At 36.1% G+C, this 15,559-nt stretch overlaps 1 protein-coding gene across 8 annotated transcripts in view; it reads right to left on the bottom strand.

Annotated features, from left to right (window-relative positions):
- Nucleotides 1-15,559, bottom strand: part of LOC107670612 (nectin-1-like) — a 249,801-nt gene that overhangs the window by 157,997 nt on the left and 76,245 nt on the right. For all 8 annotated transcript variants that reach the window (XM_016463255.1, XM_016463260.1, XM_016463256.1 and 5 more), the window contains exon 5: nt 6,941-7,092. In XM_016463255.1, coding sequence (XP_016318741.1) covers nt 6,941-7,092 — 152 coding nt within the window. The remainder of the gene's footprint in view (nt 1-6,940; nt 7,093-15,559) is intronic.

The following is a 15,559-nucleotide window of genomic DNA, read 5'->3' as shown; positions in this document are numbered from 1 at the left end:
TTTTTTACTGTAAAGACAAAAGAAGGGTTAAATAGATAACTATTATCGGCTTGTTATGATTCGAGACGAATTGATACTCAAGAGTAAAAGTCAAGGAGGGACCTAAAATTTAAAGCAGAGCATGGAGAGAGAGAGAGAGAGAGAGAGAGAGAGAGGGGGGGGGGGGGGGGGGGGGGGGGGACCACAGAAAGAGAGATAGAGGGACTATTAGAAGGGACTCTTCATTTTAATGCAATTTTACTCATAGTTTTTGTCTTTTTGTTGAAAAGACATCTTAAATTGAGTCAAAATATGTTTAGTTCATTTCACTCTGACTCACATGGCATATTTTTACAGTCAACAAAACAAACATTTTAGTTAAAGTCATGTGCAAAAATGGTGCAAATGTTTAACTATAGTGTATAAACAGTTATTGATTTAAACAACACAATGTTTTATTCGTCTAGCAAAAATACAGTAACAACTATCATATTATGAAATATTACTACATTTTAAAACTGTTTTCTATTTTAATATATTTCATTATTGTAATTTATTTTTCAGCAACCATTACTCCAGTCTTTAGTGTCATATGATTTGGTGAAACATTTCTTATTATTAACAATGTTGAAACCGTGATACACCACCATTTAAAATTTGGGGAAAGAAAGATTTGATTTTTATAAAAAAAAAAAAAAAAAGGATGCAATAAATTGTTTGGAATTGACAGTAAATATATGTTTATATCAAAGAATCCTGAAAAAAAGAAAAACACTGATCATCATAATAATAATAATAACTTAATACGATCATACTAGGAGAAAGAACCAATCAAGTTAGAGATTATTAATAATTAATACATTAAATTAAATTAATTAATAATTAAACACCAAATCAGAATGGTTTCTTATGGTTATCTTATGGTTTCTTATTAGAATGGTTTCTGAAGGATCATGTGACACTGAAGACTGGATTCATGGATGCTGAAAATTCAGCTTTGCCACCACAGAAATAAATTACGTTTAAAATATATTGACATATAAAACAGTTATTTTAAATTCTAATAATAGCTAACAATATTACTGTTTCTAGTGTATTAGTGTTATTTTCATCAAATAAATGCAGCCTGGGTGATCATACATCTTAATTATTCTAAACATTTGACCAGTAGTGTAGATATTAATGCAAACTTATGTTTAAGATATTATGCTTAAGATATATTCATTATTATCTTTAAGATATTGAACATTACTGAATCGTTTAAATGAATTTAAAAGATATCTTTCCATTTAAAATCATTTTATTGTTATTATGACAAATCTTTCATCTCATCTTTAATTAATGTTGTCAAAAACAACGAAACAACGACAGAACATTGTTTGCTGACTGGATTAACACTGGTAGAGAGAGGGAAAAAACGTGTTGGTCAAACGCAAAAGAAACAGAAAGCACGGATGAGAAAGAGAGTGCAGCTGCTGAAGAGTTGAGATTCTCTCTCTTTGAGATCTCCACAGCTTCATCTTCACAATGGTATCATCTCTTCCACACAGTCTCGCAGCTGTTGAAAGCTCCTGCAAAGGCGTGCCAGCCTCGCCACGTGCTTCACACACAAACCTCTCCTTCTCCCAGGTGCAGGCAGGGAAACAATGGACAACCGCTTACGCATTTCACAAAAAAACGCGGCAGAGACGTGTTGCTCGGCGTAAGCTGCGCCCCCTCTGGCACAGACGCTGTCTTTGCCATTCCTCCGATGCTGTGATACTGGGGAAGCTGGTCACGTGGAGGCTTCAGTTCTCGCACTCTTTCAGGGGCGATGTGTGCGGAACTGAATGAGCGCAGAACACTGTTTTACAGTGTTTGAGTGGGCTGCTTTTGCCAGAGGTGTCACTTCCACTCTTACTATGAGAATGAGGCTGTAATAGCCCATATGTGCTCTTCCGTGGAGAGGTTTCCCTCTAGCCATGATAAGGACAGATGGAAAAGCCTTATTAGCATCTCGTTTGGCCATGCAGGCTGCGGTACAAAACTACAGGGACTGTAGAGCTGCGGCAGTGAAGATTTACAGACAGTCAAGGAGGGTTCGCATTGTATCCTGGACTGACTGCGATTCGATTATGCCATCTCACTTTAAAGTCAACACAAGCTGCTTGCATCCCATTTTACTTCTGCAACCTGAGTCAAGATATTCAACAATAAAAATTAGTAGAGCAGAACTTGATTTTATCCATCGGGCGTTGATTGAAATAGCTGTTGCACACCAGAATGGAACCAGACGGTTGGAGGATCGAAAAGTAAGAGAGATTCGAAACGTCAGCCAAAAAGAAAATTAATTTCAGAGGCAAAACATGTTAATACATTTAGATAAACAATTACAAACATTTTTGGACTGATGAATCAAGCACAATAAGATATGTAATGTGTATTAAAGGGGTCATATGATGCTGCTAAAAAGAACAACTTTACAGATCTTCTTTATGCACCAAGAGCTTGTAACACTCCAAAGAGAAAGGAAAAATTGAAATCGCAACATATGACCCCTTTAAGAAAACAAATAGAGTCTATTTTGATTTCATGTTGAAGGCAAAACAACCCAGGTAAATATATAAAAAAAAAATTTAAATAAAATACATACATACATACATACATACTTTACCGGTTGATTGAATGCATTAAGTAATGCAAAATGTTTTGCATTGCACATTTTCTGAAATGTTATGTTTAAATATGCAAATATGCCATTATCTAATTATATATGCTCTAATTTTCAAAAATCTGAACATTGGATGAAGTAAGGTTTAAAATACTTGTTTCATTTTGTTGACATATTAGAGTCCAACAATTATAAACATTTTTGGACTGAAGAAACAAGCAGAATAAGACCAGGAATGTGCATTAGGAAAGTAAAATAGGGTAAATTTTGATTTCATGTTGACTTTAAAACAAAGGATTCTGCATCAACTACAGTCCTCAATGCATTGTGCGTAGGCCGGACATCTCAGTCACGGTTATTAATGAAATACTCCCAGGAATGTGAATCAGATTAATATGGAGTCGTAAAGGGAGAACAGCTGCTGCCATGGAAGTTGTGACTACAAAATAAAACTATAATGAACACATAAAAAAGGCATGATGAAACTGAAAGATTCAACACTGCAGATGAGCACAGCGTATAGAATATTTAAAACTGCATTTATGCACCACTGGTGGCACCAGACAAAATTGCAAATCACAAAACAAGTCGTTTATTGTTCAGTCAGCCAGGTAGCCTCAAACTCACACCACTGGTTGAGCCAGAAGTCAACATGTTGAACACCACAGTGTTTACACTGCCCACAAAAATATTACCTATGTTTGTCTTGCACAAAAATGAAAAATTACATGCATATGAAACACATCACACCAACAATCTCTCTTAATAATAATAATTTTGATACTTCAATCAATATCTGTGAGCTCTCCCACAAACATAGAAAGAGAGAGACAGAGGTTCAACGACCCTGGATGGAATGATCCATCAAAGGATAGACTTTGCCCTAGAGGAGGGATCTATCATCAAATGGGCACATGCAATGCTGAAACAATCCCCAGGCATTGCCAAATAAGAACAAATAAGGCTTTCAGTGCATGTTCTGCTGGTGACCTTTGGAGGGTGAGAAGGAGAGAGGAGACGGGCAACTTTATGAGAATTAAGTTTTTTGAAGAGAAACTTCCTTCTGTACAGAAATGAGGGGACATGAACTCATATGGGAATGTTTCACAAATGAGATGTATTTAATAGCTCGATTGCTTCTCCTAAAAACAAAATGGAAGTTTCCTGCTTCCCATTTTTGTTCCCTAAGAAAATGACTATAGTAATCTCACTTGCATGCTCAGAAGAGATCTCAACAATATCTCAAAATAGTCCATGATTTCCCATTCTATAAAATTAGCTACCTGTATACTACCAACATTCGTTTTCTACGTCCATTTTTGTAACCATGTAAAGCCTGAAATGTAAAATAATGGTCTGATTTATTTTCCCCCCAAAATGTAATCGTTAAAAAATGCATTTTTAGAGTATCATATTTGATATATCAGGATTTTTATTGAAGAGAAACTTCCTTCTGTACAGAAATGAGGGGACATGAACTCATATGGGAATGTTTCACAAATGAGATGTATTTAATAGCTCGATTGCTTCTCCTAAAAACAAAATGGAAGTTTCCTGCTTCCCATTTTTGTTCCCTAAGAAAATGACTATAGTAATCTCACTTGCATGCTCAGAAGAGATCTCAACAATATCTCAAAATAGTCCATGATTTCCCATTCTATAAAATTAGCTACCTGTATACTACCAACATTCGTTTTCTACGTCTATTTTTGTAACCATGTAAAGCCTGAAATGTAAAATAATGGTCTGATTTCTTTTCCCCCCAAAATGTAATCGTTAAAAAATGCATTTTTGGAGTATCATATTTGATATATCAGGATTTTTATTGCTCATATAGTATTATATAAGACAATATGAAGCTTATAATCGAGGAGGGGGAAAAATATTCAGAGGCCCAAACTGAGCAAAAATATGCAATTTGGTATAGTTGCTGATATAGCCAAAAAAATAAGATACAATTCTGATATAAGATATATAGCAGACTAATTACATAAAATGCATACTAATATCAGCTGTCACTACAAATAATATATCTTAGTAAGATGATATTTGAATGCTTAGTTTTATGATCAAAGCTCTGTCTTTTTCATCTTTGGGGGACAAAATATACTGTATATTGTATACGATGAAGTAAGTTGCCTCAGTCTAGTAAGTGTTTGTCTTGAAATATTACTGACAAAATGAAAGTTAAAAATAAGCAAAGATTTTACAGCAAAAAGACATGTACCATGACCTGAAGTGGGCAGTTTCAGAATTATACTAAAAGGCCTTTTACTTGCAATAAACAAAAATATATCTCTTGGAGAAACATCTGAGAAAAAGTTGAGACTTGTGTGAAATACAATAGATAAACTATATAATGTTTATCTATATATATATATAGTTATACTGTATATAGTTATAGTTGGTATGATTTAAGTCCCTAGGGTGGGGAGGGAGGTAAGGGGTTGTTTTGTTTTGTACCATAAATGTTTGTTGTGCTTGTACGTTCAGTTTTTATATATATATATATATGTATATGTATATATATATATATATATAACTATATATATATATAGTTATATATATATATATATATACATATACATACATATATATATATATATAATAATAAAATGTACCACTGCAAAGTACCAACGTCCTTTAAACTCGCATCGTGACCTATTGTTGAACTCTCACCATTTCCTGCATTGCCATTTTGAAAACGATCAACATAATCTCTTCCAAAGCAGAGGAGCTCTATACATATCAGTGGCAGAAATGTTCTGCCTGCAGAATATTTTCACCACTCCTCATTCACTCCTCATTCAATATCAGCCATTCAGACTTCCATTAATGGTTTGCCCATCCCTGCGGAGCGTATCATCAAAACCTGCCGCGTTACATCACCAGAAACGGCAGCTGAGACGCGATGGGACGAGGAAGGTCTGAAAGTTTACATGCAAACACACCCCACGCACACAAATAAATGAAATGACGGAGAAAAGCCGAGCTGTCGACTCCAGCATGCAAAGCTCTGCAAGTTAGAAGCTCCCTGTTAAAGCAAAGAGAGAGGCGTACAAGCTTTTATCAGAACAAAACTGCAGAAGCCTCCAATCTCTTCAAATATTGGACCAAATTTGGGGTTCTGCTCAGCAATGTAGAGCAGCATCACCTCCTTTCATTATTGTCTTTTATTCTTAATGTATTGCAAAGCTTGAGGAGTGAACTAAACGTCTTTGATATGACAATTAGAGTGAAGGCAGAGGAACGGCTCCAGTTTGGCTCTGTTTTCGTTTGTAGTTCTTGTTTTCACCCAAATAAAGGCGGAGAAGACGGAGAAGATGTGGGAGGCGAAAGTAGCTTGGAGAAATGTGAGTTTGTTGCAAAGTGCCTGTGATCAATACTAAAGAGGCAACAAAACTGTGATTTTATTTTGGGGAGAAAATGACAAGGCGCTTTATTCTGTATCTCGGCATCTGTCTGTGTGTGAGTGAATATTGTGGCTGCTGGCAGCATAGCCTGATGTGTGATGTGAGTGTGAGAAATTAAAGAAAAGGAAATGACAGCAATTTCTTCTTCTTCACTGTCAGGTCGTACCGATAGGTAGGAGGACAATTTCCATAAATCAAGTCAAGTCAAGTCTGCTTTATGCAGCAGTGCAAGAAAAATCATGTGCAGGCTTCAACATGCACAAAAAGTATTCTGACACTAAAGCCACACTTCAAATGTTTAAATATAAAATTAATTAAATATAATCCAATTTTATTTTATTGCTATTTCTTTTTTTCAATTTTGAAATTAACTGTAATGTATTTATTTTGTTGACAGTCCTGGCTGTAATAATACAACAAATTAATATAATTTATGGAGAATATACATTTATAAAATATATATAAAAATGTATATATTATAAAATATTATACAATGAATATAATTTTATAATTAATTATAAAAATTTATATAGTTTTCTGGAGAAAAACGAGAACAAAGAACTAGCAAAAAAAGTTTGTTTGCTTGTTTATTCATTCATTATTACTTATTTTTTTAAATGTATTTATTCTTCAGCGATCATCAGTGCTCCATCGCATCAAAAAGTTCAAAAACCCTTGGCTTAAGTGTTCAAATACTTTTTGTAGCCACCGTATCTATGTGTTTGATGAAGAGTGTTTATCGAAATTGTAAATTAAGGATTCTCTTTTTACAGCTCTTTTTATTGTTCGACTCCTATACAACTCACATTTCTGGAGCTACAATCGCCTGGGCCCAGGTTAAAGCTTTCCCAGTACCAACACACGCACACGGTATCTCAGATAAACATCCACAACTTACCCGTCACGTTGACCTCTACAAGTCCAGAGCGTGTGCCAATGCTATTGGTGGCGTCGCAGACGTATGTCCCGCCGAACTCATAGGTCACCGGGCCTTTGAAGAACAGGGTGTTGTTCTTGATTTCAATGTTGTTGGGAAGTGATCCATTCAACCTGAGAAAAAACAGACAGATAATATGGAAACAGAGTTGGCTGGGAGACAACACCAACTCACATTGGGTAAGATTGCGATGGTAGGGTAATATCAGTAGATCAACTGTGACTATGAGGACTGATTCAATCTATTGTGTTAAAACAAACCAAACATACCAAGCATACTTCAAGAACTGTGCATCTCAAACCAACATACGTGAAGGGTGATGCTACAAAATGACTGAACGGGCCCTTACAGGCATGAATGTTGCCCCAGGTAAGAGGGAGTGATTTAAAATGGTGAAAACAAACAAAGACAAAAAGCACAGTTGTCACATATGGAGGGGGGTGGGGGGGAGTGTTGTTTTGCTGCCACTCTTTCAGTTCTGGGCTGCTGCACCTGAAGTTGGATCCCAAGTGACCAAGACAAACCGATCAAGAAAAGTGTGGAGTCTGACTTACTATGCAGCTACCCTCACATTTTAACTGTAGTGTCCTAATTCTGGACTCTTTATGGTTCAGCTGCCCTGCGAGTCTAGACCTGCCCCGTTCTTCTTCTAAAGCTCAACAGAGGTCACAATCTTTGGCAGATGTTCTCTTTGCTTCTTATCAGAGATCAGTATAACAATGCCTCCCCAGGGACCAGACACATTCAGATCATCTTGTTCCCACTTAACAAGTCCCTTCCTTCCATCTCAATGACACCCAATCTGCCATGTCTTTTAGGGTCTGGTTGATTGTTGGTGTTCTTTATAAGAACCTTTCAAACCTTTTAACGGTAGTGTTCTCAAAGCAAGAGACATGAAACAGTCTATTCGCTAGTACAATAAAACATCCAAACAATGAAACGCACCATTTATTCAGGTCAACAAAGGGTGAGAGTAGAAAGCATGGTAGAAATTAGGCCAAGTTTTAGTCAGAGCAGAACAGACCACGCATAAACATTGTGAACTATAAGATGAATTATAATAAGCATAGTTCTGATCCTATTTGGATGAGCCTCATCACATTATACACAACTGTCAATGAACATTAATTGAATTCTATATTAATGTGACATAAATAGCCTATTGCTACGTTGACTCCATTTTGATATTACCCAATTTGTAATATTCAGACTTGCCAAATTTGACCAAATTGTATATTCCGACTTTCTTCACTTGATTGTTGTGACGTGAAGTAAACAGAACTAAAATAGCATCAATATTAGCCACCTTTATGCATTTCTGTTTTAAGATTTCTATAATAAATACTGACAATGTTTTAAAATGTCTGTAAATATATCATAAAATGAAATCATTGTTTTAAGTATGTCTGAAGATATTAACAACCCCTAATAATAATTCTAAAATTAAACATTCTAAAATGTAATTCTTAAAGTGCACGCAGTTTGAGATTATGCTAATGGACTATAGTTTACTATGTGGATAAATTGTTAATTGTGATTATTAGTATTAACTGATTTCATTTCAGCTAGTTGCAAAATGAAACATTTCTTATTTTCATTTAATATAAGTTAATGTACTAACATAACTAAAACTAAAACTGAAAAGAAAAAAAAAAAAATATATATATATATATTTATATAAACTACATGACAACAACACAACAAAATTACTAAACCTTTAACTAAAATTAAAATGAAAACAGGGGAAAAAAATAATTAATTAAAAACTATAATAGTATCAATGATGAATGAATAGGATCAATGTTACTAAAATAACACTGTATTGTGAACACAAACATGCACACCAACACTGATGATTTAACTCACTTTCAAAAGTGGATCAAATTAATTTGCAAATGCCCCTAAAAATAGTACGAATATTTATCTCATTCAAAGAGTAGGAGTTGCTAGAAAAGCGAGAGGATAAACAATGGGAGAAAAGGGTAAGATAGAGAAGAATGGTGTGATTACAGAGTGGGGTGGAGGAGAAGACAGTGATGGGGAGAGACATGGGCGCCGGCGTGACAGATAAGAGGGGACGGCCACAGCAGAAGTGGAGAGCAGACACCAAATGTGTTCTGAAGGGTCCCCTGGGCGCTACACTGGAGGTCATCACCGCGCTGTTGCAGAACATTTCAATCCTGAACAACTATGGATGCACACACACACAAGCACTAGCTGCAGTTCAATCACAAATGTGCGGAAGTCTGTTACATGGTATAAAAGCTGACTTTTATACCGATTATACTGATTATACTGATTATACTGGTTCAAGATGGTGCCAAGCATGGCAGCCGTGTTGGAGGGATAGCTTTTTCCCTCAGGCTATCAGACTAATGAACAATCAGAACTAATACACCCTACAGCCTACTCCCACAATACGGTAGGCCACACACTGCACTTTAACTCCGACAGTTCAATACTGGACTATACATACACACTGCTTTTAAACACAATAATCTATCTGCTACCACTGGATACCATCCAATGCACATCCATGACATTTTGCGTATCCAGTTAATGTATAATCTGTTGCACCTTCGCATATTTTGTGTATATATGTCTACATAATGTAGAATGTGTACATACTCTGTATAAATGTGTATTGCTAACTGCATGTACATACTGTGTATAATGTGTAGTGCTAACTGTAAGTATGTCTAATAGTACACTGTGTGTACTGACTATATGTATGTGCATATTGCACATTGTCATCTGTTGAGGTCTGTATGTTTATATGTAAATTGTTTCTGCACTGTCTGGAGCACGCTCCCAAGAATTTCACTAACCAAGGCACATGTGCTGTGGTGATGTGACAATAAAAGTGACTTTGACTTTGACTTTGATTTTAAGTTATGCATAAATATTACACAAATGCCCTTGTGAAAATGCATAGGGAACAACACAGAGTCTGTGTGACTTGTGTAATTTCTGAACCATTAGCTTCACCAAATGGAATTAAAAAACAAACAAAAAAAAAGTTTTTGCAGGTTTCCCAAAGATTTCGAAGATCTGCCACTGGTCAATAAAATGCATAGAAACGCCCCAAACTCATGCTATTGGTTGAGCCGCTGTTGCTATGTCAGGCTGGTCGGATTCTTAAACAAACATAGTAATGTTTTGAAAGTGCCACAGTGTTTCCGTTTTTCAGTCAACGTGCAAAATATTTCCTCTGTATATAAGGGTACAAGAAAGTATTTTACTAAAACAAAAAAATTGTCTGCACACTGACAAGACTGCTCCCAAGGAATTTATTGGTACAACGTTTCGACCATCAGGTCTTCGTCAGACACTGACCTTTGTTTGTATTGATCTTATTTTTTGTCCTGCACCTGAGCCTTTGGGTTTTTTGGGATGTGCACTTTTTTTTTTTTTTTTACTTACAAGAAAGTATTTTAACATAAAAAGTACACACTTTAGCATTAAAGTTTGCATGAAATCAACTGAAACCTATTACTTTGATAGTGCATATTACTAGTCTTGTGGTGAACAATTTGTGCAAGTTAATAATATAAAAATATGTTTTGTCTCTGTAATCTTTAATCAAATTGCATTTAATCTCTGATTGGGCAGAATATCCTTAACACCTCCCCTCCAACCATCGGTCTGCTGTGACAAGGAGGCGCACCAAAACCAAACCCTGCACTGTTTTTTTTTTCATTCAATATTGCATTTCATTCGGAAATACCGTTAAAATACTGTAAAGTCGAGTCAACTTCGCAACAAGTCAAATTAAATATGCTCAATGAAATATTCCATTTCATTCTGAAATACGTTAAAATACTTTAAGATCATTGAATCTTTGCAACAAGTCAGTCGCAATTTCCGGTTCACACAGACTTTAAGAAATTTTGTTTCAGCCTTAAAGCAGCCACAGTCTGTTCAGTAACCGTTTGATGCAAATTGCACAAAATTGGAAAGCTCTGTTTTGATCTGAGAAGCTCTAATCTGATTGGCTGGCTATTAATATTTAAAGAAAAACTATTTAAGATGACCTTTCCTTTAACGAAACTGGGAACTGCGACTGATCGCTTTACGTGTCATCCAGACAGTGGGTGATTCTTGGCTGAAATAAGCAACTATTTGGGCCAGACTTTATGCCGAAACTCAAAGTCTGGCTAAGCATGACTATATGAAATATAAATCCTATTTCAGATTTCACATTGAAATATGATGTGACTACTTACACACATTCTCTCTCACACAGCTACACTCACTTTCAGTTTCAGATTTGCGTTAATTTCCCAGCTATCAAAACATGCCAGAGTGATTCTTACCATAAATATATCATAAAGCGAGCAGAACAGTCACACTCAGAGTTTATCTTCAGACAGCTTATTGTGACATATTTCCTTAGCTATCTCTCCTCCCGTCTTCTATCTGCTGGATCTTATCAGATTGCTTTGCAGCAGTCAGCATTTAGGGAAACACATTATACCTTCTACGTTTTTGGGCTGAAATCTGTCTCACAGGCCCTGTCCTCAACCAGGTTATGAATATTACAGGAACAGTTTAGGAAGAAAACAGATGACTTCTGCTTAAAGACAAAAAACATTTGAAAAACAATACAACCCAAGCCATGAGTTGTTTTGCATGAAATTGTCTGAGGATAGACGTAGTGGTGTGTGCTGGTGATGGTTATACATTTTGTAATTGAACTTTTAGTAGTCATTGCTCTGCTTTGCATCATACCTAATGACACCATTTACCATGGTAAAATCACTGTAACCATTGAGTAGCTTTGCTTTTATGAAACACTGACAACAGCATAACGATAAAATACACCAATGCATAATCAGTTCATGTTTTGACGTTTCCTAAAATGCAATTTTATTTCAGTTAAAATGTATTTCAAGTGTCAAGTGTCTTTTTCTTTAAATGGTTTTAGATAGTTCGCCCAAAACTGAAGATAGTAGAACATGTAGAACACAATAATAATAATAATAAACAAGAATGTTGGTAACCAAACTGTTGACAGCAGCCATTGACTTCCACAGAATTGTTTCCATACTGTCAACTGTTTGGTTTCAACAGAAGTAAGAAACTCATTTACCCACAATTTGAGGATGAGTAAATGAATTTTTCCTTTTTGAATAAATTTTCATTTTTGGGTGATCTCTTTAACTATAATAACTCTGACACGATATGATTCACATCAATGAGACACACACATAATGACATGGGGTGGGCTATTTTGATTCAGGCCAGTAAATAACCACCTAGCAAACATCACTCAGAACCCTTTAGCAATGGCATAGCAACCAATAACACCACCACTTTACACCTTGCTGACAACTTTAGTACCGACAAGCACCAAACCAGAACCTCCTTCCTGTTCTCACTTTCTTGTACCTCATCTTTTCCTTTCTCAATCCCCATTTTCCTCATTTCATCCCCTCCTTTTCTTCTCTTTCATTCTACTTCCAGTCTCAGTATATCAATTTTTGGGATGTGCACTTTTTTTTTTTTTTTTTACTTACAAGAAAGTATTTTAACATAAAAAGTACACACTTTAGCATTAAAGTTTGCATGAAATCAACTGAAACCTATTACTTTGATAGTGCATATTACTAGTCTTGTGGTGAACAATTTGTGCAAGTTAATAATATAAAAATATGTTTTGTCTCTGTAATCTTTAATCAAATTGCATTTAATCTCTGATTGGGCAGAATATCCTTAACACCTCCCCTCCAACCATCGGTCTGCTGTGACAAGGAGGCGCACCAAAACCAAACCCTGCACTGTTTTTTTTTTCATTCAATATTGCATTTCATTCGGAAATACCGTTAAAATACTGTAAAGTCGAGTCAACTTCGCAACAAGTCAAATTAAATATGCTCAATGAAATATTCCATTTCATTCTGAAATACGTTAAAATACTTTAAGATCATTGAATCTTTGCAACAAGTCAGTCGCAATTTCCGGTTCACACAGACTTTAAGAAATTTTGTTTCAGCCTTAAAGCAGCCACAGTCTGTTCAGTAACCGTTTGATGCAAATTGCACAAAATTGGAAAGCTCTGTTTTGATCTGAGAAGCTCTAATCTGATTGGCTGGCTATTGATATTTAAAGAAAAACTATTTAAGATGACCTTTCCTTTAACGAAACTGGGAACTGCGACTGATCGCTTTACGTGTCATCCAGACAGTGGGTGATTCTTGGCTGAAATAAGCAACTATTTGGGCCAGACTTTATGCCGAAACTCAAAGTCTGGCTAAGCATGACTATATGAAATATAAATCCTATTTCAGATTTCACATTGAAATATGATGTGACTACTTACACACATTCTCTCTCACACAGCTACACTCACTTTCAGTTTCAGATTTGCGTTAATTTCCCAGCTATCAAAACATGCCAGAGTGATTCTTACCATAAATATATCATAAAGCGAGCAGAACAGTCACACTCAGAGTTTATCTTCAGACAGCTTATTGTGACATATTTCCTTAGCTATCTCTCCTCCCGTCTTCTATCTGCTGGATCTTATCAGATTGCTTTGCAGCAGTCAGCATTTAGGGAAACACATTATACCTTCTACGTTTTTGGGCTGAAATCTGTCTCACAGGCCCTGTCCTCAACCAGGTTATGAATATTACAGGAACAGTTTAGGAAGAAAACAGATGACTTCTGCTTAAAGACAAAAAACATTTGAAAAACAATACAACCCAAGCCATGAGTTGTTTTGCATGAAATTGTCTGAGGATAGACGTAGTGGTGTGTGCTGGTGATGGTTATACATTTTGTAATTGAACTTTTAGTAGTCATTGCTCTGCTTTGCATCATACCTAATGACACCATTTACCATGGTAAAATCACTGTAACCATTGAGTAGCTTTGCTTTTATGAAACACTGACAACAGCATAACGATAAAATACACCAATGCATAATCAGTTCATGTTTTGACGTTTCCTAAAATGCAATTTTATTTCAGTTAAAATGTATTTCAAGTGTCAAGTGTCTTTTTCTTTAAATGGTTTTAGATAGTTCGCCCAAAACTGAAGATAGTAGAACATGTAGAACACAATAATAATAATAATAAACAAGAATGTTGGTAACCAAACTGTTGACAGCAGCCATTGACTTCCACAGAATTGTTTCCATACTGTCAACTGTTTGGTTTCAACAGAAGTAAGAAACTCATTTACCCACAATTTGAGGATGAGTAAATGAATTTTTCCTTTTTGAATAAATTTTCATTTTTGGGTGATCTCTTTAACTATAATAACTCTGACACGATATGATTCACATCAATGAGACACACACATAATGACATGGGGTGGGCTATTTTGATTCAGGCCAGTAAATAACCACCTAGCAAACATCACTCAGAACCCTTTAGCAATGGCATAGCAACCAATAACACCACCACTTTACACCTTGCTGACAACTTTAGTACCGACAAGCACCAAACCAGAACCTCCTTCCTGTTCTCACTTTCTTGTACCTCATCTTTTCCTTTCTCAATCCCCATTTTCCTCATTTCATCCCCTCCTTTTCTTCTCTTTCATTCTACTTCCAGTCTCAGTATATCAATTACTAATAAAAAAATGCCTCAAGAAGACCTTAGCGCCATCCATGAGTCCCTCTTCACAGAGTTGGCTGCTGTATATGTGTCCTTTGATACCCTGAATAGCCCAGAATGCTCAGCGCTTTCCTCTCTTTCTCTCTCTCTCTCTCTCTCTCTCTCTCTCTTGTCCTTTCTCATTAAAACCCACCCCGGTCCACAGAGGCAGTGCACCCTGGGCATTGCCAGCTATTAATCCACCACAGCTGAAGTCCGGTGACATGTTTTCCTTTCCCAGCTTTCGCAGCCTAATTACTGAACAAATTGCCACATTTATCTCTCTGTTTTTTGCTGCATAATTCCTCCATTTTCAACTGTAACACACAACTTGCTCATCCACTGTGTCCAACATTGTTGGTGGTGTCGGTATTGTTCACGTTTACATACACATGCGTTCATGGGAATTTGCTGGGTGATGAATGATGGGACATTTCACCGTGCTAATTGGCATATAAGTGTGGCACATGCGCCAACGCCAAGGCACTGAATTATGCTGCACAAGGGAGTTCAAGCAGAAGGTTACATGGGTCATCTTACAGAGTGGACCTGACCCAAGGGCGCAGGAACAATCTGGAACAACACATTAGAAACCTTATCAGCTTGTCTCATTGATATTAATTAGGTGATGTTATCAGTGATAGGCTGATAGGTCAGACCAATTAATCGGCATCAGCTTGCTGTGTCCACTTGGCCCAAGTGTGGAAGCTCTAAAACCTGCCAACAGCCATTTCAATGGTTACCTAACTAACTAACTATGTTATGTATGTATGTGCTTGTTTGTTTAAGATAATTCTGAGTTAATGAGCTGTCTGAAATAAGGGTGAACTTGTTTTTATTATTATTATTATTATTATTAAGGGAAAATATTTCTCCAAACCACACATCCTCAACTAAACACACAAAACGTCACAAATGCACATTTCTAGTTGGCTAAAGATATGTGTGCCACTGTAAAAAAAAAAAAAAAAAAAGA

This window comes from Sinocyclocheilus anshuiensis, unplaced genomic scaffold (genome assembly GCF_001515605.1).
Source record: "Sinocyclocheilus anshuiensis isolate Anshui unplaced genomic scaffold, SAMN03320099.WGS_v1.1 scaffold140, whole genome shotgun sequence".
NCBI classification, from domain to species: domain Eukaryota; kingdom Metazoa; phylum Chordata; class Actinopteri; order Cypriniformes; family Cyprinidae; genus Sinocyclocheilus; species Sinocyclocheilus anshuiensis.
The sequence above is the reverse complement of the archived record's forward strand: the minus strand, read 5'-3'. Positions and strand labels throughout refer to the sequence as shown.